This window comes from Pleurodeles waltl, chromosome 9, assembly GCF_031143425.1.
Source record: "Pleurodeles waltl isolate 20211129_DDA chromosome 9, aPleWal1.hap1.20221129, whole genome shotgun sequence".
Taxonomy (NCBI): Eukaryota; Metazoa; Chordata; class Amphibia; order Caudata; family Salamandridae; genus Pleurodeles; species Pleurodeles waltl.
Genome location: NC_090448.1, coordinates 1102109363 through 1102134963, shown reverse-complemented (window position 1 = coordinate 1102134963; position 25601 = coordinate 1102109363). Strand labels below are relative to the sequence as shown.

Here is a 25601-nt window from a genome sequence, read left to right as displayed (position 1 = left end):
ATCCTCGTCTCTAGTATTTTCTCCTTTCTGGATTATTTTATGGAGCTGGCTAGGCTCTCTATACAATCTAGTGACTGGTGCTACCTCTGGTGCTAAGCTGCCATTGCTACAAGCCAAGAGGACTTTCTAAGTGTCACCCAGAAGACCTAGACTTGACAGAATGTGTAATAAACTCATAAACCAGTCTTGGGCCCAATCAAGCTTGTTTGCAAAATCTTAGCTCAACCCCAGGTAGCTATGGCTTCGAGCACTCAGGCTTGGTCAAAGGAACAAGTGCAAAGCATTGAGAAGTAACAAAACAATGGAATAACAAAGAACATGTTGCAAGGAAAATCAACACAAATTTATAATTGAGGTCCAAGAATCTTTAAAGTTCTGTTGGATCTGTAAAGAACAAGGTTTTCCTATGTATGAGGATCAGGAAGTTAGAGGGGCCTGCAAATCCATTTGGGATATTGTGATCCTTAAGAGACTGGCGGGGACCAGAAAGCGTTTCCTAATTATCACAGTGTCTTTTGAAAACTCCTGCATGATACTTGTGAATCGTTACGTAAGACCTGTTGAACTTTCCTCATATGTGTGCCTGGTTAGAAGATCATGGATCTGGGCATTGAGTTTGGAGCTTTTGCCAATTGGTAATCGGTGAGCACAGTCTATTTCAAAGTGTCTGTCAAATTTGATACCGAAGGTGCGGGGTAACCAGGCCTCCGGAAAATTCAGTTCAAGGGTTAGCATTGTTCTCTACCTTTTCTGGTAATTAGAATATGCAAATATTACCTCTCCAATTTCGATCTTCCAATTCGGAGACCTTTCATCAGGGTTTTGATCTTGATGGTGGCATCCACTTTGAACTTTTCAGATGCGTGCTGATTGTCGTTTCAGCCTCAGTGATTCTACCCGCCATAGACCGAAAGTCATTCTGTAAGGCTTGATGGTCCTGATACATGGCATAGGTGTTTGCTTTTGTTTCTTACGGCAAGACTTGTAGTGTGTCGAGTTTCTGAAGGATCATATCAAAGTTGGTGCCTGAGTCATTTCAGCGAGTCTTTGTTATCTCTAATGTCTTTGGAAACTTTACCTTTATGTTCAGCCATCTTGGTGGCTGTATAGAGATCCAAGTTATGTTGTAATGTTGCTCAACTTCCCCAGTTATCTCTAGGAGCAAGATTGATCCTTTGGTGGTAAGGAAAATTTGCTATTATCAACTATATATGTCAGACGGCCGGTTACTGAGAGCTTGGTAAAGGCCGAATGGGGCTGTGAGTAGAGAGTAGGATCACAGTACAGCTTGAGCTGCGCATCTGGTGTAAATAAGTTTCAGAAGGTCAAACATTGGGGTGAATGTTCTCCTCTGTTACAACAATGTATAACTAGACTGCAAGAGCGTACTCACCATTGTGTTTTCCCTCAAAGGAGTGGAATTGAGGTTTCAGGGATTAAAAAAAAAATCATTGTTCTGAAGGTGACAGTGGAACGTATGTTGAGGGCCCTATGTCTAAATATAGCTTTGTCAGGAACCACAACATATTTTAACTGTGCACCATCATATTTTCTATACCTTCTAAAGAAGGCCCTCCTCTTGGTTTATTTCCAGCCAACTAGTCTGCAGGGCTGGGTAATCACTCAGCACCTGGCTCAGTGTGTCCTGTGTAGAATAAGGGTGGAGAATGCGTCTTAAACGCATTCCGAGAGTTGGGTGATGGGTGGATAGTTTCTTTTTTTTTTTTTTTTTTTTTTTTTGGATTTGTTGATTTTATCACAGTTTTATTGTTATGCATTGCTCTACTGGCTCTTTTCTCCCTCTCTTCCCCTCCCTTATCCTAGACTCGACCTTTCCCCTTACCTCTTTTCCTTCCCTACTCGGCTACCATGGCATTGCCCTGTCATAGCTCATCACATACGTGCTTCTAGACCTCAGGACACCAACCATACCCATTCTTCAACCTCACTGCCACAAGCTTAAGTATTCCACACCTCTTAGACATACATCAGCAGTCAAAAGCCTTCCAGTTACCCTTGTCCTTTTACGCCACATGGCATTAACCCTCCACGGCTTATCATGGCCATTTTGGTGACAGATTTCAAATATAACTTTGGTTTTGGGCAGACAGCCTACCGCAGACACTGTGATAATTGCAGTATTATTGCCATATTTTTGAATACTACTTCATGTGATTTCTGCCTTGAAAAAGTCTTGATGAAGAAACAGGTGTCAGTTGTTACTCGGTTGTTGTACTTTGGAACCATTATACCCGGAATAAACAGATTTCACTAAATCACACAGACGGTTTTTATTCGTTGTTTACCAGACTTCATTACTTTATGGACTAATTTGGTGTGCCTTGGTAACTCAGCAATTTATCTTCCAGTGCTGATTGGATTTCAAATAGGTACAACTGCCCCTGAGGAGGTTGGGTGCGATACCAGGATGGCACCCTAAAGTACTCTTCTGCAACTTTGAAATATTACTTCCCCTATGTTTATATTTTGTACATAGGGAGTGTGAATCTCAAATCATAGCCACCTTTTTTCGTCTTACCTACTTCTGAGATCCCCAGCCTTCGACTTAGCTCCTGCTCTGGCTTGGGGCAGCTGGGGGAGGGGTACAAGGGCTCGGTGAAGCTAGATCAGCCTATTAAGGTGGCACTCTGTGATACTCTGCGGTATTTAGCAGCGGTGACCGCAACCAGCTCTAGCACTTGTCACAGGAGGGAGGGAGAGCCCTCATTCTGTCATCACCTCCTTACTGCTCATTGCTCATTGCTTAGTGCCTATGTGCCACCACTCCTCTTCCTTACCGACACCTGCCTTACTCATTCCACCTGCATCACCTGAAAGGAAAAGGGTACCAAAAAGCCTTAAGAGGCAGCCAAGAGGATTAGTAAGTCCTGGGCAGTTTCCCCTCCCACCTCTGCCAAGGTGTTGAGAGTGCATGGTCGTGCCCCCTCCTCCAGCATACAAGTTGCTGCCCAGGTGTGGGTGGAGGGGGATAGGCGGTGCACATGCGGCGCTCAGGTGTTCAGTCATCGACGGAGATGTAACCATTGGCATGGAACAAGCAATAGCTTTCTGAAGCAACAGTCACTGAGGAAGGTTGCCAGGGCCCTTGTGAGGCTCGGAACATCTAGGAACCTCTCTCTCTCCACTTTCCCTTGATTGCTTATATCCACACCAAGCACAGTTCCCAAGTACTTTTGGTTCTGAGTCACACCGCCCCTCCAGCAGCTTAGAGGGTGGGAAACACAGACTCAGAGAATTAAGAATCCACTCCCACTGCTAGATTGCCAGACAAGTCACTTCATTCATAATCAAAATCTCTTCATGCAGTCAGGAAAAGTGAGAGGCCAAAGTACTACCAATAGTAGTTAAAAAAAAAATAAAAAAAAAAGGTGGTGGGACAAGCAGAATGCCAATGCCAAGAGGCCCCAGAAGGACGGCAGTCCCCTAGTGGTCTTTGCACAGGATCAGAGCCGCTACCTGTGGCGCAAGTGAAAGCAGGTCCAAGCACTACAGAGGGGCATGCACAAGGTAGCGCCCTGTAAAGGTCAGCCAAATATGTATACAAAGTTTCAGTTCCTAAAGGATTCTGGGTCAGCTCTGTACTCCAGCAAGGAGGGGATCACAGGGCTACCATCACCACTACAGCCAGAAGTAACGTCCTTCCCAAGAGAGAATGGGGCCATGTCAGATCCAGGCAGTGAAGAATTTGTAACGGCAGCAGTGGAAGCAAGCACAGCAGATGGCAGATCAATGAACTACACTACAGATTATACTACAGCCCTCCCTGGAACAGTGAATGAAGGAGTCAGACAGAAGTTGTAGTGGGGGTCAATGAGAACACCAAGGCCTTCCCAATGCAAAGCACTATCCGCACAAAGGGGTGAGCGTAAGGATGGAGTACATCCATAACAGCCCAGACTCTTACATAAAAGTGGGAAAAAGTTTGGAAATCCTGGGGCCTTCTTGTTACAACAGCTAGCAGAGCAGACAGGAAAGAATGGTCTTGACAGCCCTATCGCTATCCCCTGACCACAGCTCCTCCTGGACATGCTCTGCAGGCAGCCCTAAGCCCCAGTTTACAGCTCAGGCCGCCCCCTAGTCCGAAGAAACTGTGACCCCTCGATTGGCAGGCTCTCCCATCCTTCCGTTAAGCACCAGTAACTGTATTATCAGCCAAATGGATTTCCCTGATTACAACCTAGCCCTTCTAAACCGCAACCATCAGCAAACGGAAGAGCCTCAAGGCTACACTTACTATATCTCATATTTGGCTACCCAACAATGGGAGGAACTAGCAGGATCTTGTATTCGTAAACCCATCTAAGTACAGAGAGTCAGAAATAACTCCATTGCAGAAGCAGACAGACACCATCTGGACTTGACTCCTAAATAGTATGCAACTCTCAGTAAATGCCCTACAGTACTAGTCTGGCAAAATAGACATTCATTTAACGCTTCTGAACTCCTTAGCACAGAGGTCTTCAAACTGGGCGGCGGGCCCCCTTAGGGGGGCCTGAAGTGATCCTAGATTTAAAAAAAAAAACTCACCAAGCTGAACAGCCTGATTAAACGAGCACGGCCGATACCCAACTGACGCTAGTCAGATGCTCCTGTGGTCCAGTTGTGGAAAAACTGGCCACTTTGCCCACCATGCTGGGGGACGTACTAACAGGCCTGAAAGAATCTACAAGCTTCACCTACTGCGCCACCCTTTCGCACCCATGCCTCTGTTCAGAATTGTGGCATATTGTCAGCAAATCGTGCCAGCTTGAAACAGAATGGACAGGGGCCGAAGATAACCAAGCTGAAGGCGACCCTGAGCCAACCAAACCGATTAACATGGAGCAAGAATCTGCCCCTGAAAAGTCACAGTCCCCTCCAGTAGAACAAAGCAACACAACTCGAGCACGCCACAAGCAAAGGAGAAAAGGTGGAAACAGAAAGAGGAGATAACAGCATATTTTATAGCAGACATTACCCCCAGCATTTCCAGAAGGGAACATCGGGCAGATATAATAACGAGTATAAGCAGGATTAGAACGGAAGCTAAGGTGGTGCCCACCACAAGTGGCAGATGAGAGGGAGCATCGAGAACCCCACAAGTGACGACCAATTTCATGGACATGCGAATCCATTCAGCCCATCTGTCAATTAAGGGTCTCTTGTAGCTGACTCAGAAGTTTCACCGTTCGAAATGCTGCTTGAAGCCGCACTAAAAAAAATCCAGGGTCCCACTTAACGAGTGCACAGAGCCTTTCTCAAGTTGGATGCACACATGCAGATACTCAAGTACTAGGATGGGCCAGAACAACAATTACACAGCCTGGCACTGCCACGGACCTTGGCACCCCAATGGTCAAAGGGATCTAGGGAATCACCCGACCAAAAGACAGAAGGTCAGACAAACAGATCATAGCTCCACTCAAAATCGCAAATAGGGAAATCTGCGACAGGACTGCACAAACTTCCAAACTTAGTCCTTAGGTGGCGAACTCGGCAGTCACTCACCCCCTTCAACGGGCGATCTGGGCGCAAGCATCATACTATTTCACCCAGAATATGAATCACAAGGGAGGCACGACATACTAAACAGGGAGTACATCCTGCTCCTTCTTGCAGCTATCAGATGCTTAGAGCTCCTTAAATCAGCTGATCTGCTCACAATTTAATTTATCCAAAGTGGTAGCTCATCTGGAAAAGAGCCCACCAAGGCTTCATTGGCATCTGTGGAGACACCCAGGAAGATTTGGAGTAAAAAATCACTTTTTAAGAACTGGGGCATCGCTCTGTCATTGCAACAGACACCTGGATATCCCCCCTATCTTAGCCTTGAATCAATCCAAGCTCAGACAGCAAACACCCACAAAAACTTTTTTAATAACCGAAAGGGCAAGAAGTACCTCCCTGCAGTTGAGATTAGGCAAAATCAACAAAACAATACAAAAAGGCATGTACAAGATGCAATGACTCAGAACTGGTCCTGGATTTCATGTACAATAAATGGCTCGGGTAACTGACACACTGGTAAGGAACCACAAGCTAACTCAGCCAGATTACATATATGCTTTTGGAATATTAACAGCTTGGGAAATAAAATAACTGACCCTCATGTGTTACAATTTTTACAATCGTTTGAAACATGGCTTGATGACTCATTTGATATAGAGGGCTTTGGGGGTTACCTTGTCCGGGCATGCAAAGGAGCTAGATTCAGACAACCTAAGGGAGGTATATCATTTTGCATCTCAACAGCAAGTTTCAGTGTGGCCAAAGAACTGCAGGTAAAGTCCACTGCAAACATAGAAGCTAAAGCTGTGAGAATAAGGGCCTGCTGCGAGGGAAAGGTCCTAGAAATTCTGATTGTAAATGTTTATTTGCACCCAGGTCAGATAAAGGGTTCAGAGATACTGATTAGTGAAACAAAAAGGCTCCTGGCAGAAGAACAAACTTCCAACTTTTTTCTGTCCGAGGACATCAACTTACACTTGGCTTTCCTGCAGGGGACAAGCTTGTAACCGCTCAGTCTTTGTACTAGGGCATCCCTCTGCAGGACGGGAATCTAATGGGCAGACAGACTAAAACTAAAACTGCCAAACACCTGTTGAGAGAGCTAGAGCACCTCTCCTTTAGAGCGCTAAATTGCCGCTTTGTGGAAGACATCCTGCCGGCAGCAACTTTTCACTCAACAGTCTCGTCAACATTGGACTACACCTTCCTTACTCTTCAACTCTACCATACAGTCTTAGCATATAAAGTGGCTGAGGAATAATCTAGTGACTACCTCCCACAAGTAATCACACTTAAAATGAATCATTCATCTCGGTTATCCGACGAAGCGCATTATTCAGTGTATATCATGAAGAATAAAAGGATTAGATGCAACACTGCTTCAATGGAACAACTCTTATTGAACACTAAAAGCGTACTGTAAAACACACACGATGCAATTGCTATTCCTTTAATTGCATGGGAATCTTTCACAAAAGAGTTAAAGGATACAAGCACAACAGTAACGTTGTGGGAAAATGGAATCAGGCAAGGAGGAAAACAGGGTCAACCGACGAGTGCACAATTAAAGCAAAATAAAAAAGATGCTTAAGAAGAACATCAACTCCTGCCTTAGGAAACTCTCTGCTGGAGACCAGGCGATGACACTCTGTAGCAATAGCTGAGACCAAATAAAGCTGCATTAAAAAGCTAGCCTGTTCTTTAAAAAAGGAGGGGTCGATTTATTTTGGCCCAAACTCTTTTGTGACATAAAGAACGATGACCATGCACAGTTTTGGTGCACTGTAAATATAACATCGCCTACCACTCATTGTGGAATTGGCTCCCGTTTGACTGAAGAGACCTGGGCAGAGTTTCTGCACACTCATTTCAATTGTCCTGAAGGAAGTCAAACTGAAGTTGGCGCACCCAGAACATCTTCACTGGATGAGCCCAGCAATATAGCCACAAAATTAGCAGTAATGGGAGGATGCGCCTACAATGTACTCCCGCAGCAGACTTTGGAGCCCTTTGTAGTCACCAATCAAGCAATACAGAGACAGATTTCAAAAGGGAGACTAGATGGGGCTCTGGATCCCAATGGGAGTTCGCCCGAGTTGTTCAAACAGGACGCTAGTTACTGGTCAGAGCAACTTGAGTCTTTATTTTGGCAGGTTTCAGTTGATGTGATGTAACAATGCTGTGTTTATTTCACATTACTATTATCAAGCTGCAGGTAGCAGTGCTGGAGTCAGATTTATGACCCGGGGACAGAGGTGAAGAACTGAAGCACTGAGTTATTTAACTCTTATATAAAAGTTCTTGTCAACTCAGTATTGGAGGTGTGAACAAAGTGCTGTATCGCAATGCTTTTAAATCGTAGAAAATGAAAATGAAAAGTTACTAAATTATTTTGTTTTAATTTTTCTAAATGTTTTTCAAAGTTTTGCATTTACAAACACCAGGCCTTTTTCTCCAAATGGCCAATAGAAAACTGTGCCATATTACAACTGAAAAATAGTCGTTTTTTAAATGAGAGAAATTTAAATGAGAACATTTTTCTACACTATGGACATATTTGCACTTTACATTTTTCATATTTAAAAAAATTGTCATATGTTTGTGTTATACATGTAACGGTGTTGCATATGGCCAAAGGCATGTCCTGTGCCACAAGTACATATGGAACAGGCTCTCAGTCACCCATACACATATATCTCATTCATATGCACACATGTTCTCTCATCCTCAAAGTCCACACTCTCACTGACACACATGGTAGCCCTGTCTTAGTGCCCCTAGTAAAATTTCTTTGATCAACCCATCGAATCTGGCTCTTTGAACATTTGTCTTAGTCAATGAAGCTGGCCATGGGGGTGTCTGGTAACAGTGCGCAAGTTGTTTAGCTTTCAGTAGCTCATAATGATTTTCAATGATCAGAAGTAGCTCTCGCTGCAGAAAAGGTTGGAGACCCATGGTCTAACATCACAGCACTCTCCCTATTAATCGATGGGGCTATAGGTGCAAAGACACCTTTCTATCTTTGCTTCATCATCTTCAGGGCTGCTTTTGACCATGGCGATCAAGGGAAATTATGATGAAAATTAGCTACTGTGAACATTCCATCTGACCTGAAACTCCTGATATTGCTACACACAGACGCTTGGGTCCAGGTGCAGTTAGGGTCAGGGTTGCATCTTTTCAAGAAGAATTCCAACAACGAAAGGACGGAAGCAAGGTTGGGTACTCTCTCCTATGCTGTTCAATCTGTTTCTAGCTGACCTAACACCAAAATTGAACAGCTGTAACTTTCATGCTTCCAAGCTGAGTGGCATTGCCCGCTCCAACCTCTTTGTTGCAGATGACTTGGTGCTTATAAGCCGCACACCAGTTGGTCTGCGGCATCTCATTGATGCCACCCAATCATACTTGGAAAATGGGTTAATGATCAGTTTAAAAAAATCTAAAACTATGTCCATGAACAGTGCAAAAAGGAATGTTCCAATTTGGCACATTGCAAATCGACACTTGGAGTCGGCACTGGAGTACAAATACCTAGGTATTACAATAGACAAAAAGGGATCTTTCAAGCAGTAGAAAGAAGTCCTACAGCGGAAAGGAATGCCCTTGCCCTGGCACTGAAAAATCTAAAGAAGAAAGGCTGGCCCAACTTTAGCACCTCTGCTTTTGTAATACAAGCAAAACTGATCCCAACCATAACCTATGAGAATGAGGCATTATGTGGAAAAGATGCAGCTATATTGGATGGGATCATGATCAGACAGTACAGAATGATTCTGGGACTCCCCAAATACACTTCACCTGCCCAAATCTGGCTTGAGTTTGGTCTCCAGAAACAATCTCATGCAAGGCGGGCGTATATATGAAATGCTGGCACAAAATCAACAACCCCAAACCGAACAGATTGAATTCCTATCTATGGCAGGAACTGATAATCAAGGGTAATTCTCCTGCCAAGATCTACCTGATGGAATCTTTAGGGCATCTTGGTTATAGGCCCTTTGGGAGTCGCCTGCAACCCACATCAGCCTCAAGAAACTAGTCATTAAAACTATAAAACCAATACCATTAATTGAGGATAAGGCTGCTCTGGCAGGGTGCGCCCATGGGTGGATGGTGCTGCATAGCTACAAAAAAGCAGCAGCCCAATCTTACTTCCATATGGGATATTGCAGTCAAGAAAAGAATGGTTTTTGAAGTAACGATTGCACATATTACCATCGCTCAGACAACAACTGCCATGGAAGCGCTTCTTGCCACTACAGAATGCTGGCTGTGCAGGAAGAAGAAAGAAGACATGGTGCAGCTAGTGTGCATTTGTAAGGAATTAATGGCCAAGAGGGGTGTGATATTACGGCCACTTTTTAACGAGTGGAGTTTACGAACATTAAGGCGGGTGGTACTGACCTGTTTTATGCCAGCAGATTTACAGCGGAACTGTGGCTTTGTGAAATACCTCGCGAAGGTTGATAAGAAATTAGCTGCAATGCACACTGGAGCAACAAAGGATTAAACATGATTTTACTCCACGAAGCCGGTATGACCTGGCCGCAGCACGGGACTCTAACTCACTGCTCGGCTCCTTAGAAATTGTAAGTAGAGCTCACTATTTAAATTTTTCCTTTTTTATAAGTGTTAAACCAGGATAGCTGACCACGAGTGCTCCAGCTAGCGTGACACACATTCCCCATATTGCACTAGGGAAATGCCTAGCAAGTGGTCTACATAATTTGCATATAGGACACATGCATTTAATCTGGAAAATGAACTGCCCATTTTGCATTTCTCCTTAGGCCTTTTCTAATGTGTCCAAGTATGTGCTAATTTCTTATTTATGTTATTGCTGAAAATGTTTTAGCTGACAACAATATTTGTTTTACTCTGCTTGACCCCCCTAACCCCCAACCCACCCATGCAAAGACAGTGCCCAAGACCCCACTCTAAGTTAGGTGGGATTCTGGAAAGATAACCAAGATTATCCCTCAAGGGATTCAAGTGTTCAGTAAGCTTTCCTCTTCGCTGGAGCTTTTGATTTACAGTGGGGGGAAGGCTTTGCCCTCTGGGGTTGAAGATTATGGCTGCAACCAGTAACGGCCTGAAATTGTACAGTATGAGGAGTCCGGTTAACAGACCCTCTAGGGTTGAAAGTTGGTAATTACACGTGTATTTACAAAAGTGACATCCTTTGGGGACTATGTTTAAAGTGCACTGTTTAATGCCGAGTGTTCTTAAAAGTGGTTATTGCTAGCACCCTATAGGGGCTAAAGCCTATAATTGCATAGGGATGTAATTATAAATTAGATGCCCTTCAGGGCCTGGGATTAAACTGTATATTTGATGCTGAGAGTAATCTTAATAGCACAGATCATTCCAAAATGCCTATTTATGATTCTTGCAAATGTTTTATTTAATTAATGAGACTGACAGGCAATCGTGATCAAGTTGGATATGCTTTATTGCAAGTATTACGTGCCGTCACTCTAAGTTATACTCAAATACTGCATTTGAATACAAGTGAATGTTTTAGAAGTGGCTTTGTTGATCAAAATCTCCCTTTTGGAGAGACAAGAATTATTACGCAATGTCACCAGAAGTATTTCCATTAGCTTGTATTTACTTTTAAATTGCATAGTATTGAGTAATGTGTGTAATAAATGTACTCTTTCCTTTTACAAAAGAAAAAGCACAGAAGGGACAGTTGTTTGAATAATATTATTGCATACTTGTGACTGGGGAGTATTAGCCCAACCACCTCCCTTGAGTAAGCCTTCGACTGCTCTGCAACGCTATCCTATGAGAGTCAAGTGCTACAATAGGGCGTTTTGTTCCCAGTGGAGGACAAATGCAGGTCCATTACTTGTGCAGGCCACACAATTAATGACCCATTTTGTAACAAAGTGCTTTCCAGTGTTAGAGTGTAATATTTGTAAACACAGTATTTGGAACATTCAAGGCAGCATTTTGTTGATCTCTGATTTTGTTACCGTGCTCCGTGACACTGAAAAACTACTTTAATCAGGATTTTGTAAATCATGTCTTTAATGAGAATTACTTTTATATCAGACAGCACAATAGTTCATATTAGGGATTTTAATACCAGGGACAGCTTATTGTGTGTGTTATTCTGAAGATGTACTCTGATGTTGGGTCCCTTGTTAAAACTTATTTGTCTATGATTCAAAAAAGTCCCTGATTCTGGTGTCCCAATCTGCTTTGTAGTTGGATTTGTTGATGGAAACAAGGTTCAAATTTCGAGAAGTTAATGTTACAGATGAACATTAGTACTTCATGGGAAAGTTTCCACAGTATCCTTTTGAGGGTGGAAAGGGTCAGGTGTCTACCTTGTAAAAAATTAGTGGGAGAAGTTGCATTTGGCTATTCCATTCTGAGATTACCTCCCAAGAAGTGTAAATATTATGTTTAGAAACATTATTTTTCTTCTCTTTGGGCGGTCTGTTTTACAGCTTGGATTAGTTGAAGATGATGCCAACATACAGGAATTGTTTTCTAAAAGTTTGAATGAGAATAATTTCTGTCTTAGAGAGCTAGTGTTACCGGTGACTTAAAACCATGTAAAAACAGCTATTATTCTATTCAAACTCAAAACCTTGTTAAACAGAGCCTTGCAGAACCAAACTCCTTTTTATCTGAAAAAGTGAAAAATAAAATGGAAATAACATATATTTGGAGAAGAATTTACCTACAACAATAACTTAATAAGAGTGACTTAAAGTAAAATGTATCTCTTTTCCGATAGAGTAGCAAAGAATTAGGTGGGAAGGGAACAGCAGGCTCATTACAAAATGGCATTACTTGCCTAGTCATACTTTACACCTGATTGTTATGCTCTATTCATAATGTGCATAGGAATGTGTTGTTTATAGAATAATCTCCGTCCTTGTAATTACAACTATTACTAGTACTTTCAGATCAGATAAATATTGACCTGTGTGATACTTTTTAGTTAATGTATAGTCTTGAACATCCAGGTGCTCTCATTGGCAATTGGGGTAAAGAGGGATGTAAAGAAAGAGCCGAACCAAAAACGGTAATCTTACAATCCAGGCTTTCGCTTGACTACATATGTCACATGAAGCTTCCTTTTAGTCATTATTAATTTTCTTTCCACAGTTCTCTTGCATGAGGCTTCCGGAACAGCTGCGCCAGTTGAGTGTCTGGCAGAAGCTTCGCAGAGAGAAAGCCTCAGAGGAGTTCCAGATAAATGCTGAGGGTCTACTGACCAGGCCAAAAAAGAGCAGAATGCAGAAAACAGATAACCAGAAGAGTAAAGGTTATGCACACAGGTCTTGTGAGAACAGACAAAATAGTGACTGTTGTGAAAATACGTTTACAATATCAGAGTCCCTTCCTCTACCCCCATGTCCAGTTCTAGAAAATTATTCTGATAACATTGGATAAAGTAACCAAAACATACGTATGCGTACAAAATACTACCCCAGCATTCCTAAAGTGCTCACATGTATTTACTTCACTTTGTAACTCTATTGCTAGTTTTTTCGTTTTGGGGAATCATGTTGGATTTAAATCACGGGGGGGGGTGGGGGAGTTCACAAAACAAAAATCTAGAATTACAAATTTAAGCATTCGCAAGACTACACTTTACCTGCGTGTACATCTCCAATTTTGTGGGTTTCACAAACCGTCCAGGAAAACCTTTACACAGAGCAAGTCCTGTTTAGAATCTGGGCACATGTATGGCCACAATAAAACTGATTTCCACAGGAAATCCTTTAGAGCATTTTGCACCTATGTTTTTTTTTTTTCTTCTTTTTTTAGCAGAGCAAAAAACCTGTTGCCACTTGGCATGCAATGTGATTGTTTAAAAATCATACAAAAATTTATTTTGGAATGCACTCTACTCAGAAAAAGCTGCATTGCAGATGTTTTCATGAACATCACTGTAAATTGTAGACTACCCAGCTGGAGTCCTGGCTTGCGTACTTTATAATTACATTTCAAATTCTGTATCCCAAGGGTCGGTTCTACTAATCATTGCAGAGGCATCCTGGCTGTGGGGTATTGAGCACTGGGAATGTACCCTTTGATACTGGTATAGGCCACGCATTAAAGACCTTTCCAGTTGATTCTGTTTTCATTTGACGCCTGATAACTCAGTCAGTTGTGATGTTTTGGTGGCTTTTGGGATACCAGTATGTTTACACCAGTTGCAGTGATTAATTTTTCACCTTAACCTGAAGGCTGTGATACATCTTTGGTGTCTTTGTATGGGTGTATGGAAGAGGTCTGTCCCGGCATGCCTGACAGATCAGGCAACTTCTCAAGTAATCATACACAAACACCCCTTAGAAAAAATGTACTATTTTACCTATGCATGTCAACATACTGCATATGCCAAGCAAAACCAGACTACAAATCACTATCACTAAAAATCTGAAATAAACAAATTGTGCACCAGAAATATCCCATTCATAATTATTAGATTTGGTCAATTTGTTTTTGAGGCCACATCAAGTGTGAAGGGAAAATGTTACTTCTCTTGTAGGGGATTTCCATGTATAGTCATAAGCGTTGAATAGTTCTGCCTGCGGGGACCCCGGAGCACTTTTTCAAAATATCTTCTCAAGTGTTGATGTTCGCCTTACTTCAGGAAGGGATGCAAAGTCACTTAAGAATATCAATATGCAGCCTAAAGGAAAGGCTCCAGAGTCTGAAATTCTTCATCTTGTCTGCTTTAAAAAAGGGCAGTATGCTAAGGCACATGCGTTCAAATGCATGAAAGAGTTGAACATTTTCGCAGAAAAAATCCTTCAAAAACCTTTTTGTAATGCAGAGTAAGGATGAAGGAGTGCAGGGCAGTGTAGCCCATAGGCTGCCATTATAAATGACGAAAAAGGGTACTGTATCTTTAAGAACAGCCAGACCTCCAGTATCCCATCCTGCCTAGAGTGAGGCAGTTACCTCAGTTATTTTTCCGGCTCCTGCTTACAGGACCCTGGAGCATTGAGCTCTACCTTTTTAGTTTTTTTTCCACAAACATTGAGTGAAAATCTCAGTGACAGCTGTTTCAATCGTCGTCTTTTCTTGAATGGTGTCTTTTTCTGACAGAATTTAAGGTATTTTTTCCTGGAAAATGCCTTCCCTTTTTGACAAATGCCCACGTTGTGGCAGAAAAAAGGCCAAAACAGACTCTCATGATGTCCATATTATCTGCCTACCACCTTCCTGCTTCGTGTAATATCGGCAGGTCATTTTCCAGACCTACCCTGCGTGACAGGGAGAAGATTCACCTTCAAGGGAAAGCAGAGAGGTGACACGAGCAAGAAGCCAGTGGGACCTCTGAGCGAGGGGAAGGTCATTCTTCCACCAGAACTCTTCACTCAGCCTCCAGTGGACATGGAAGGTCTGAGAGATGTTTTTCTGGGAGAAAACACTTTCGGTTGACGTCGAGGAAATCGACATTGAGAGGAGGTAAGGCGCCAAGATATTCGCCGTCAAAGTCTGGCTCAACGTCACACAAACATCGTTGCACGATGTTGAGAGACCACACGACGTCAAGAGGCCACACAACATCGATAGACCGCATGACATCGAGGACTACGGATGCTCGACGCACGACATCGAGGAGTATGCCGACATCGGTGGACTCGAGGTCAAGGTGAAGGAAACGTTGCCGTCACAGTCAGTCGTTGAGGTCTAGGTTGACGTCGGTACGTCAAGGACACAGAAAACGTCTAAAAGGAGAAGGATCTATTCCTCATCGGAGCGTTCCAGAGATATTTCTTCTTCGCTGCTTCTCCTTCCTTCATCTCCTTCTCCCCCTCCTACCACCTCTCATCCTCTGGCTGCAACTCTTCCACCACATCCTCTACCTCAAGGTCTGCCTACCTAATTGCCAGCTTCTCTGGTGCTCCCGGCACCTACACCACTTCCCGTGCCTCAAGTACTGAACACCACTCCAGCTTCTAGACTGCGCTCAAGATCGTGCCACCATTCACATCCTAGCCATCATACATCTGGCCGTTCTACAACAAGATCAAGACTATCACGTCACAGATTGCGACAAAAATCAAGGTCACATTCTTTCCGATGATACCACGGAGACTCCTCGTCGTCTACCAGAGACTATTCACCCACTCTGTCTGACTCGCCTCAACCTCGTACTTCACCAGTGGACAACGTTAACACTTTCAGGAAGTTCTAGTTCGAGGCGCAGCAAAACTAAACATTCCTATGGTTGTCCCAACACCAGCTAATTAAGTCTTTTTTTAAACACTGCAACAACGTATGGCCTCAAGACCTTTACTTCCTCTGGTGCCGGGTCTTCTAGAACCCACCATGGAAGTTTTCCTTACACCAGCCACGTCAGTCTGCTCCTTCCAGCCTATTAAAGTATCGTCCTCCGGAATAAGACCCTTTGTTTCTGTGCTTCGACCCTCCACTTGATTCAGTGGTGATCCTGGCATCCCCACAAATCTCGCGCCACTTCTACATCCGCTACCTCTTCTCCTGACAAAGAGAGTAGAAAGGTGGATTCAGCAGGCCGCAAAGTATGTAGTTCGGCGGCAACATCCATAAAAGCAGCAAGCACAACAGCCCTCTTGGGAAGATATGATAGGGCCTTGTGGGACTCCCTACTCCAATTTGCAGACCATCTCCTGAGGGATCAGAAAGAGGATTTTGTTTTAGAAATTGTAAAAAAAAAAAAGCGCCGTGGTCTCGAACCAGATCATTAGCGCAGCGGCGGATTCATTCTTGCTCTCGGCACATGGATATTGCCATCGGCTATCCTTAAGGAGGCATGCCTGGCTGTGTCTAACGTCCCTGAAACCAGACTCTCAGCAACGCATTCAGAACTTGCCATTTTCAGAATCACCACTGTTCGGCTCTCATGCCGACGATGAAATGGCAGGGATGAAGGCAGAACTGGACACTTTGAAAGCGGTAGGTCTTGAAAAATCTAAAGAGCGTAGATTCTTCCATCCAGCACTGCTACCCTTCTTAGAGGGTTCAAACCCCTCAGTGGCTGTCTAATAGATCTCAGCAACAGTTCCAGCAAGCCTATAAGCCTCAACGGAAACAACAAAGAGGACGAGCGGCACACCAGCCCAATCAGGGTACCCAACAACAACCAGCCACAAAACCCTGAAAGTTTTCCTCCCCCGAGTCCGTTAACCACTGCGGTGGGGAGAAGCGTCACCATTTACTTGACACACTTGGCTCTTAAACATTGGGTAAGTGTTCCGTCAAGGGCAACCACTTCTCATCTCGACCTCCTAAAGGCTCAAGTTTCCATATTGCTAAAAAGAAAGCAATATAACTGGTTCCCCTCAACCAGAGTGGAAAATGCATTTATTCAAGGTACTTTCTTGTGCCAAAAAAGGACAAAAAGGAATTCAGAACAATTCTAGACCTGAAGGTTGCCAACAAATGGATAAAAAAAGTAAAAGTTCAGGATGTTGGCCTTACACCAAATATATCCCCAGATTCACCAAGGGGGCTGGCTTTGCTCAGTCTACCTACACAACGCCTAGTTTCATATCTCCATTGTGAAAAAACATCAGAAGTTCCTACGATTTGTGGTGGGGAAACAACACTACCAATACACTGTCCTCCCATTTGGTCTCAAGTCAGCAACCAGAACTTTCTCCAAGTGCGTGGTTGTCGTGGCAGCACATCTTCGAAAGCACTGAAGATTTGTCTACCAATATCTGGACGACTGGCTTATCAAGGCAACCACCTTTCTAGAAGCCCAACAGCACTTCAAATGGACACGCGATCTCCTTTATCCCTAGGACTTCATGTCAACTTTCTCAAGTCCATGGCAACACCTGTCCAGAAACTGTACTACTCAGGAGCTACTATAGACACGCTGCAGGGAAAAGTGTCCCCTTCGGAGGAATGACGCTTATCAATACTGCAGATGTGCCGCATGCTCAAGAATATCTATCGTCCAACAGTACACACAGTTTCCTCACTTGTAGGCTCCATGGCCTCCTGCATCCTAACTCCCAACGCTCGCCTCCACATGCGACCTCTCCATTAATGCCTGGAGAACCAATGGAATCAACTGATGGGAAACTGGGAAGACAGACTAATTCTATCCACCCATGCAATGAAATCCCTCCGTTGGTGGTGCTCCAACCAATCTGCAACAAGGAATGCTTTTTCATCCACATGCTCTGTCGCAGACCATCGTGACGGATGCTTCTCTCCTCGGGTGGGGAGCTCATATAGATCACCTACAAATACAAGGCCTCTGGTCTCCGAGGGAGAAGTCTTATCACATCAGTCTCCTCGAGCTACGTGTGGTTCACCTATCTCTCAAGGCTCTTCTCCCTTCGCTCAACACCGGCACCCTGCTGGTCCAGACGGACAATACAACCACCATTTAGTACCTGAAAAAGCAGGGGTCTCGTCTCAGGAGGCCCAGGCGATATGGCAGTAGCTCCTGGCCAGGAATGTGAAGAGAATAGCAACTCACCTTCCTGGTGTTCAGAATGTACAAGCGGATGCCCTCAGCAGGGTTCTGGACAAGAACCATGAGTGGGTACTGAACGAAGACGTTCAAGATGTATTCAGTTTGTGGGGCACACCTTCTATTGACCTTTTTGCCACAGCAGACAACAGAAAATGCAGCTGCTTCGCCGCCAGGTTTTTTTTTTTATAAAGAAATTTTTATTGATTTTGCAAAATTTGAAAAACAAATAAAACATTTATACATGTTGATAAATTGGTGCCAACGGGCACTAAACAGTGGTCAATCCCAATGTCCCAGACAACCCCCGTTCACTTAGATTGTGCATCTCTTCGTTAGTGTATTTTGTAAATAACTAACTCGTCCCGCATGGGAGAGGAGGAAGGAGGTGTATGTTCCGGCTCACCCTCTCGGTGCGTCATTCAGTTTGTGGTGGCAGGGTAATCTATCATGGCTTCCCACTTACCCCATAGCTTGTCATATTTCCGGGGGGAACCCCTAGCCTCGTATACTAGCTTTTCTCACTGCGCACACCAGTCCACCCCTCATTTCCACTTCGCCAGAGCTGGTGCTTTCTTGGCCTTCCAGTCCGCCATGATGTCCCTTTTGGCCATTAGGCATGCCACCCCCAGGAAGGTTCGATCCGGTCTCCTCAACCCAGAGTCCTCCATGATACCTAGTAGGAATGTCAATGGTGTCAACTCCGTATCCACCTGCAAGACCGCTGAAATCTCTCGCGATATAGTCCCCCAATATGTTTTAATCACTGGGCACCCCCACACCATATGGAAAAAGTCAGCATCTGGACTCCTACATCAATCATCTGTGGGTCGGAGTCCCGCTTTGTATAGTTTGGCGGGTGTAAGGTAGGCTGCATGGAAATAATAGGTCTGTATTAGTCGGAGACGAGTCGTCATCGTTAGGGCATGAGGAGCTGCCAGCGCTTCATTCCAGTCCGTCTCCTCCAAAGGACCCACCCATCCCTCCCATTTCCGACGCAGTCCCTCAAAGGAGCATGCAGTGGCAGTAATCAATGTACGATATATCTGTGAGATGCCTCCCTTACCCAAGTTCCCCATCAATGCCCTTCTCTCCACAGGGCTACTCTTGGGAATGCTATCCCCTGTCTGTATCTGCATCAGTAGGGCATGGCGGACCTGGAGATATTTATGAAATTGTGTCTTGTTTAGCGAATAGGTTGTCTGCAGGCTCTCAAAGGAGCGCATGTGTGAACTCTCCCATACATCTCCCAGCGTGAAGATACCTATATTATCCCATTTCTGGAATCCCTCCAGGCCGGCTACCTCTTTTAAGTATGTCCCCTGCCACAGAGGGGTCTGTTGGGTAAGTCGCCCCCACCATCCCGACACCTTCTGGGCCGTCCGCCATCCCTGTAGTACCACCCCGGTTACCTCTGGGACCCCTCGCGAAATCGGGCCGCCGTACAGGGCATCAAAAATCCTAGTATAACTCAGTGTCTGGAGTTCCAGCCGGTATGCCGGATCTGTCCATCCCCCTCCCCCATCCAGTCATTGATCACTAACCGCTGCGCTGCCAAGTGGTAGTAGTGAGTGTTGGACATTCCCAGACCCCCTTCATACACATCTCTCTGACAAGTTGTAAGCGCCAGACGGGGTCGGGCACCGCTCCATAGGAACTGGCGAGCCAGTGAGTCCATATCTTTAAACCATTTCATGGGGATAGGATGTGGGAAGTTCTGGAAGAGATAAAGGAGCCTGGGAAGGACCATCATTTTATATAGAGCGATTCTACCAAGTAGGTTGAGAGGGAGATCCCTCCAACGTTGGAGATCGTTTTTGATTTTTTTGGTTAATGGAGTAATATTGAGCTCCATGTTAATTCAGGGAGCATTGAAACATGTACCCCTAGGTATTTGAAGCTATTTCTTCGCACCGGTATGTTTTGCTGCCAGTCCACACATTCACGTGACTGATGGAGGGAAACCAGCAGGGATTTATTGGGATTCAGAGTCAGTCCTGAAGCCTCCGAAAAGAGATTTAGAATTTGCAGAATACGTGGGCCACTCTTGGCCGGGTTGGAGATGTATAACAGGACATCGTCCGCGTATAGCGCCACTCGGTCCTCTGGGCACATCGGCCACGGCCAGCCCTCTATCAGAGGGTCTTCTCGTAGCAGTTTTGCCAAGGGTTCTATTGTTAACGCAAAGAGCAGGGGGGATAACGGACAGCCCTGTCTAGTGCCTTGGCTAATAGGGAATGTATCTGAGACTACTCCGTTTACCTGGACCTGGGCCGTTAGATTAGAGTAGTCCCACCAGGCCCCGGAATCTGGGTCCAAATCCATTCTTTATTAACACTTGTTTAAGGTAGGACCAATCCACTGTATCAAATGCTTTTTCGAAGTCAAGTAAAAGCAATACCAGTGGGGGGTGTGTCAGAGTCCCTCGGTGTGGCAGAGCCAAATGTAACCGTCTAATGCAGTGCCTAGTGCTGCGGGCAGGCATGAAGCCACACTGATCAGGGTGTATCAGGGTGGACATTGTGTCTTTTAGTCTAGAGGCTAGGATTGAGGCCAGTACTTTAATCTCAATATTCAGGAGTGAGATGGGCCGGTATGCGAGCAGTTTTGTGATGGAGGTTGGGTTTTAGGGATCACTGCAATTGTAGCTAGGTCAATCCCGGGAGGGAAGTGACCCTCCTGCTCAGCTTCCTCATACATCTTAAATGGATATGGAGCCAGAATGTCGCTACACTTCTTGTATATTTCCGCTGGGAATCCATCTGGCCCCGGAGTCTTGCCTGTGGCAAGGCTGGCGATCGCGCTAGTTATTTCTGTAATGCTAATTGCCTCATCCATCCTTGCCTTGGTCTCCTGGGAAACCCTGGCAAGAGTTATGTCATTCAGAAGGGGGGATTCTTTTTCCATAGTGGGCCGAGAGCGCTCTGTGTAGAGGCGTGCATAGTAGGAAGCAAAGCTCTGGGCAATCTCAAAAGGTGTCTTAGAGAGGGTACCTGAGTCATCCCTGATTTCGGGAATTGTTCTGTTAACTAGGGTGCGAGTGGCCAGCCAATGGAGGAGCTTCCCATTTTTGTCTCCCCACCCGTATATTCGTGCGGATGATGCCCTCCACATATGCTTCGCTGACTCTAGTACTAAGTGCTTGATTTAATCTCGAACTCTAATCAATTGTCTCATTGTAGAGGCCTCAGATGAGGTTGTTTGTTGGCGCTCCAGCTTTAGTGCTTCAGTTTCCAACTCGGCCACTCGTGAATCGCGAGCACGCTCACGCTCCCGTATGAGGTATTTAGCTTGTCCTCTCAGGGTAGCCTTACAGGCGGCCGATAACGTGCCCGGGAACTGCACTGATCCTACGTTTAATTCAAAATATTGTGCGAGGTTTTTCCTAATTTCAAGAGTATAATCAGTGTCTTGCAGGAACCATGCATTCAGACGCCACACTGGGCGCCTAGTGGGGTCCACTCCGCCCAGCCGGATACGTACCGGTGCGTGGTCCGACAACCCTCTGGGCAGTATCTCTGCACCCGTGGCGCCGGTGATGTCAAGGGCCGGCATAAATACCAGATCAATTCTAGAATGCGCCCGGTGAGCGGCCGATGTGTGTGTATACTGACGTTCTTTGGGGTGCCAAGTTCTCCACACTTCACACAGGCCAAGGCTTTCAGCCCAGTCATTAAGGTGTGTGGCTCGGGAGGACCTGCCCACAGTAATGTCTCCGGATACATCTAGTCTGGGGTCTAGGACCGCGTTGAAGTCTCCTCCTATCAACGTGGTTCCCTGGGGGAGTCTCGCTAGTACCTGACGAAGTGAGAGTAAAAAGGCGTCAAGCCCTGCTGGGGGGGCATATACGCATACGAGATTTAAGGGTGAGCCACGAAGCAGCCCCGAAACAACTACAAATCTGCCCTGCGGGTCAGACAACGTATATGTGATCACCATAGGCAGCGAGCGGTGGAGCAGGATGGCCACACCTCTAGAGCCTCTGGAGAAGCCTGCATGGTAAACTCGATCGAATCCTCCTCGTGCAAGCATAGGGCATTTGGTTCCCAGAAGGTGGGTTTCTTGCAGTAGGACCACTGAGGGGGGAGTACCTACGGAGAGTATTGATTACTGCGGATCTCTTGATCTTATCCAATAGACCGTTCACATTCCAGGAGATGATTTGTGTCAAGGAGGACCCTGCGTGAACTGTGTGGGAGTCTTACGTTGTCGGGTGTATGCCAGCGGACACAGGGATGACTATTCTAACCATAACAGTGTACTACTAAAATCGTGAAAACCAGCCAGCAAACTGTGGCTATCTATCCCCAACTCAAACTTCTTACCCCCCAACCACCCCCCACCCCATACTCCCTCCCCGGAAGCATCTGTCGCCCTAATCCCCAACCTGAACAAAACAGCCAGTAAGGCTGTCATAGGAGTGGAGTGGTGGACCCCTCCAGTTAGTCGGATCCCTTACAATTGTTCATAAGAAGTCAGGCCATATTTGGCAAACCTCGGAGAAGAGAGGAGTCTGATCACCGGCGAAGCCCCCCAAAGGGGGGCCCCACGGGGCGACCCGGACCCCCTTGTTCTCCCCGGCACTCCCATCGGAGCTTCGCGCAGCACCTCAGCCGAGCACTGGAGACAGGCTCAAGCGGTCATCGTCCCCAGTCCGCACCTGGCCCCGCGATTCCAGGGGCTCGTCGGGCGCTCCCTCCTCTCGGGGGTCAGGCCCCCCCGCCGCTCCCCTCTCCACAGAGGCGTCTAGGTAATTTTTCCTTCCCTTCCGGGATCTAGTACGTTTACGGCTCCTCCGGGGCACCCCTGTAGGCAGAGGACCGCCGTGGGAGGGCACTCCCTCTCGCGCTGTAAGTCTCTTGCGGGCCCCTAGGCCCTCTTCCGTGAGCCAGTCCTGTGCCTCCTCCGGGGATTCGAAGAACGTCTTGCCCGCCATGCTGACTTTGAGTTTCGCAGGGAATAAAAGCATGTATGAAAGTTGCATGGCTCAATTTTTGTTTAACCTGTTCGTATGAGCGCCGACGGATCTGGACCTCCCGGGTGTAGTCTGGGAATATTAAAATTCTGTGGTTTTCCCATTGAAGATCCTCGGTACGTCTTCCTTCTTTAAGGATGTTGTCCCGATCTCTGAAGTTGAGGATGCGTGCAATCATCGGGCGCCTGGGGCCGCCCGGTGGGGGACGTGGGGCCAGGGCTCTATGGGCGCGTTACACCGCAAACCAGGGCGAAAGGGTTTGGTCTGGCATCCAGGTCCTAATCCAATGCTCCAGGAAGTCCGAAGCTTTATCTCCTTCTACTCCCTCAGGGAATCCGACAAGGCGCAGGTTGTTACGTCGCAATCGACTTTCTGCATCCTCCGCACGACGGTGTAGCTCGAATGTTCGTGTTTGCAGCTGGGCCACTTTGGTTCGAAGATCAGCCAATTCGTCTTCGGTTTGGGTAACTTGGTTCTCTACTTCAGTGATTCTACTCACCGCATTTCTGAGATCTTGCCTGATGAGGCCCACATCCTCACGCACTTCCCCAATTTTGATCTCTACGGCTGACTGCGATGATTGAATGGCTTGGAGAATAGCACTTACTCCATCTAGTGCTGGGCCTCCAGTGGTTGTCTCCCTTTCTCCCTTAGGGCCTGCTGGTGTTGTAAATTGGTCAATCTTTTGCTGCTGGGAGGAAGGGGGTTGTTTGTTCGTTCTGTCTTTCCCCATTTTGTCTCAGGGTGTTGCAGGTATCTTCTCCGGCTTTTACCGTTACCTCACCTAGGTTCTGCACCCTTATCGCTTTCACGGGGGGGGAGGTTCGGATGGTGTTTTACGGGTGCAATACCTTTTAGGTCCTACGTGTGGTCTTCATCTCAGTTCCTTCCCCGGCTTCCTGCAGTCGTTAGCCCCTTAACCCAGAACATGAAGTTTCTGTTAATTCTTATGGTTGTTCCTGTCTCTCATCGGCCTGTCGCAATGGCCAGATTGGCTGATATAATTACGATAAGTTCAAGTATTCAGAGGAGTCCTTCCCCAGCATTTAGCATCGACGTTAATGGGGTCTTGCTTATTAAAATTTTGTGTGCTGTCTCTTTGACAGGGGGGGGGACCGGAATCGTCCCCTTCCCCACTATTCCATCTGGGCCAGTCAATGTTTTACTTTGCTCAGTGCCTCTCTTCCGGGGGGGGAGCTCCCTCAGTGTCGGGTCCCGCCGCCCGTTTCACCCCAGTGCCTGCTCGCCTCCGTCCCAATTCATGCGAGGGAATCCCCACCGGAGCGGTGTGTTTCTTCCTCCAGACCCGCGCCTACCTGACTCGCGGGGCGCCGGGAGGTTCCCGCTCGCTGGTGGTGGTGTTGTCGAGCCTGGGGGGCTCGGTTTCATGGTGCTCGCCTCGTCTGCACCGCTCCTCCGCCTAGGGGCTCAGTCCCGGCCCCGGCCTCCACCGATCCACACGTTGCGGCTCCGCCCACGGCAGTCGCGCCGGCAAGCCAGTCCTCAGCTGCGGGCCCGATAGGCGCCGCAACCCAGGCGAGGGAATCCCCACTGGAGCGGTGTGCTTCTCCCCCAGGCCCGCGCCCACCTGACTCACGGGGCGCAGGTCGTCGGGAGGCGCTCCCCCGCCGGTGGTGCTGTTATCGAGCCTGGGGGACTCTGCACCAGAGCCCGGCCCAGGCAATCCTCGCTGCACTTGTGGCTGTCCGATCCACGGTGCCCGTCTCTTCTGCACCGCTCCTCCACGTGGGGGGCTCAGTCCCGGCCCCAGCGCCCACCGAGCCCCACACAGCGGCTCCGCCCTCGGTGATCTTGCCGGCACGCCAGTCCTCAGTCCCGGGCCCGGCCGGGCGTCCCGAGCTGACCCGCCATCTTGGTTTTCACTTTGCCTCTGCCACTCCGGTCGCGTTCACCTCTCGGGGCTCAGAGTGCATCGCCGCCGGCCCCAGAGGGCTACTGAGAGTTCCGGAGCCCGTGGGAGCACCCAGGGTGATTTTTAGTGTGCTGTGGCAATCGCTTCTTGGGGCAGATGACGGTGGGGTCCAGAGCACTCTGAGTGCGACCGCCATCTTGACGCCCGAAGCCACGCCCTCGCCGCCAGGTTTTACCATCCAGAATCGTTAGGGAATCCTCTGTGGATAGACTGGTCCAACAAATTTCTGTACGCCTTTCCACCAATTCCCCTGATCCCAGCAGTCTTAAACTCTCAATGACCTCAGCCAGAATGATCCTTATTGCAAAGAATGGCCAAGACAATGGTAATTCCCGGACCTCCTTCACCGGTCGCTCCCACCACATCTCCGGCTTCCATTCAGGCCAGACCTCCTGGTGAAATTCGGAGGTCAGATGAGACACCCCAACCTCTCCTCCTTGAGTTTGGCAGCATGGCTCCTGAGCCAGCACAGTATGGGCAATAACATCTTCCACAGGACTGAATGGAAATTCTAAAAGAGGCAAAAGTCTGCCACACCTGCCTCGTTGAGGAATGTTCCCCTGGCAGATATCTGCAGGACTGCGACCTGGAAGTCTGTCCACACGTTCACTAAGCATTACTGTCTTGATTCTGATGCCAGGATAGATGCTCAAGTAGGACAGACTTCTCTCAGGAACCTCTTTGTGGTATAGCGCAGTGGTTCCCAACCTTTTGACTTTTGTGGACCC

General features: G+C 46.7%; 1 protein-coding gene across 2 annotated transcripts in view; it reads left to right on the top strand.

Moving 5' to 3' along the window:
• The window catches only part of EXD1 (exonuclease 3'-5' domain containing 1), a 555213-nt gene extending 541544 nt beyond the window's left edge, over positions 1–13669 (top strand). Inside the window, exon 13 of one of the 2 annotated variants that reach the window (XM_069208820.1) lies at positions 12640–13669. In XM_069208820.1, the coding sequence (XP_069064921.1) occupies positions 12640–12927 (288 nt within the window). In that variant the 3' untranslated portion in view covers positions 12928–13669. The remainder of the gene's footprint in view (positions 1–12639) is intronic. The other variant, XM_069208819.1, reaches the window with a different exon arrangement.
• Positions 13670–25601: the final 11932 nt, after the last annotated feature.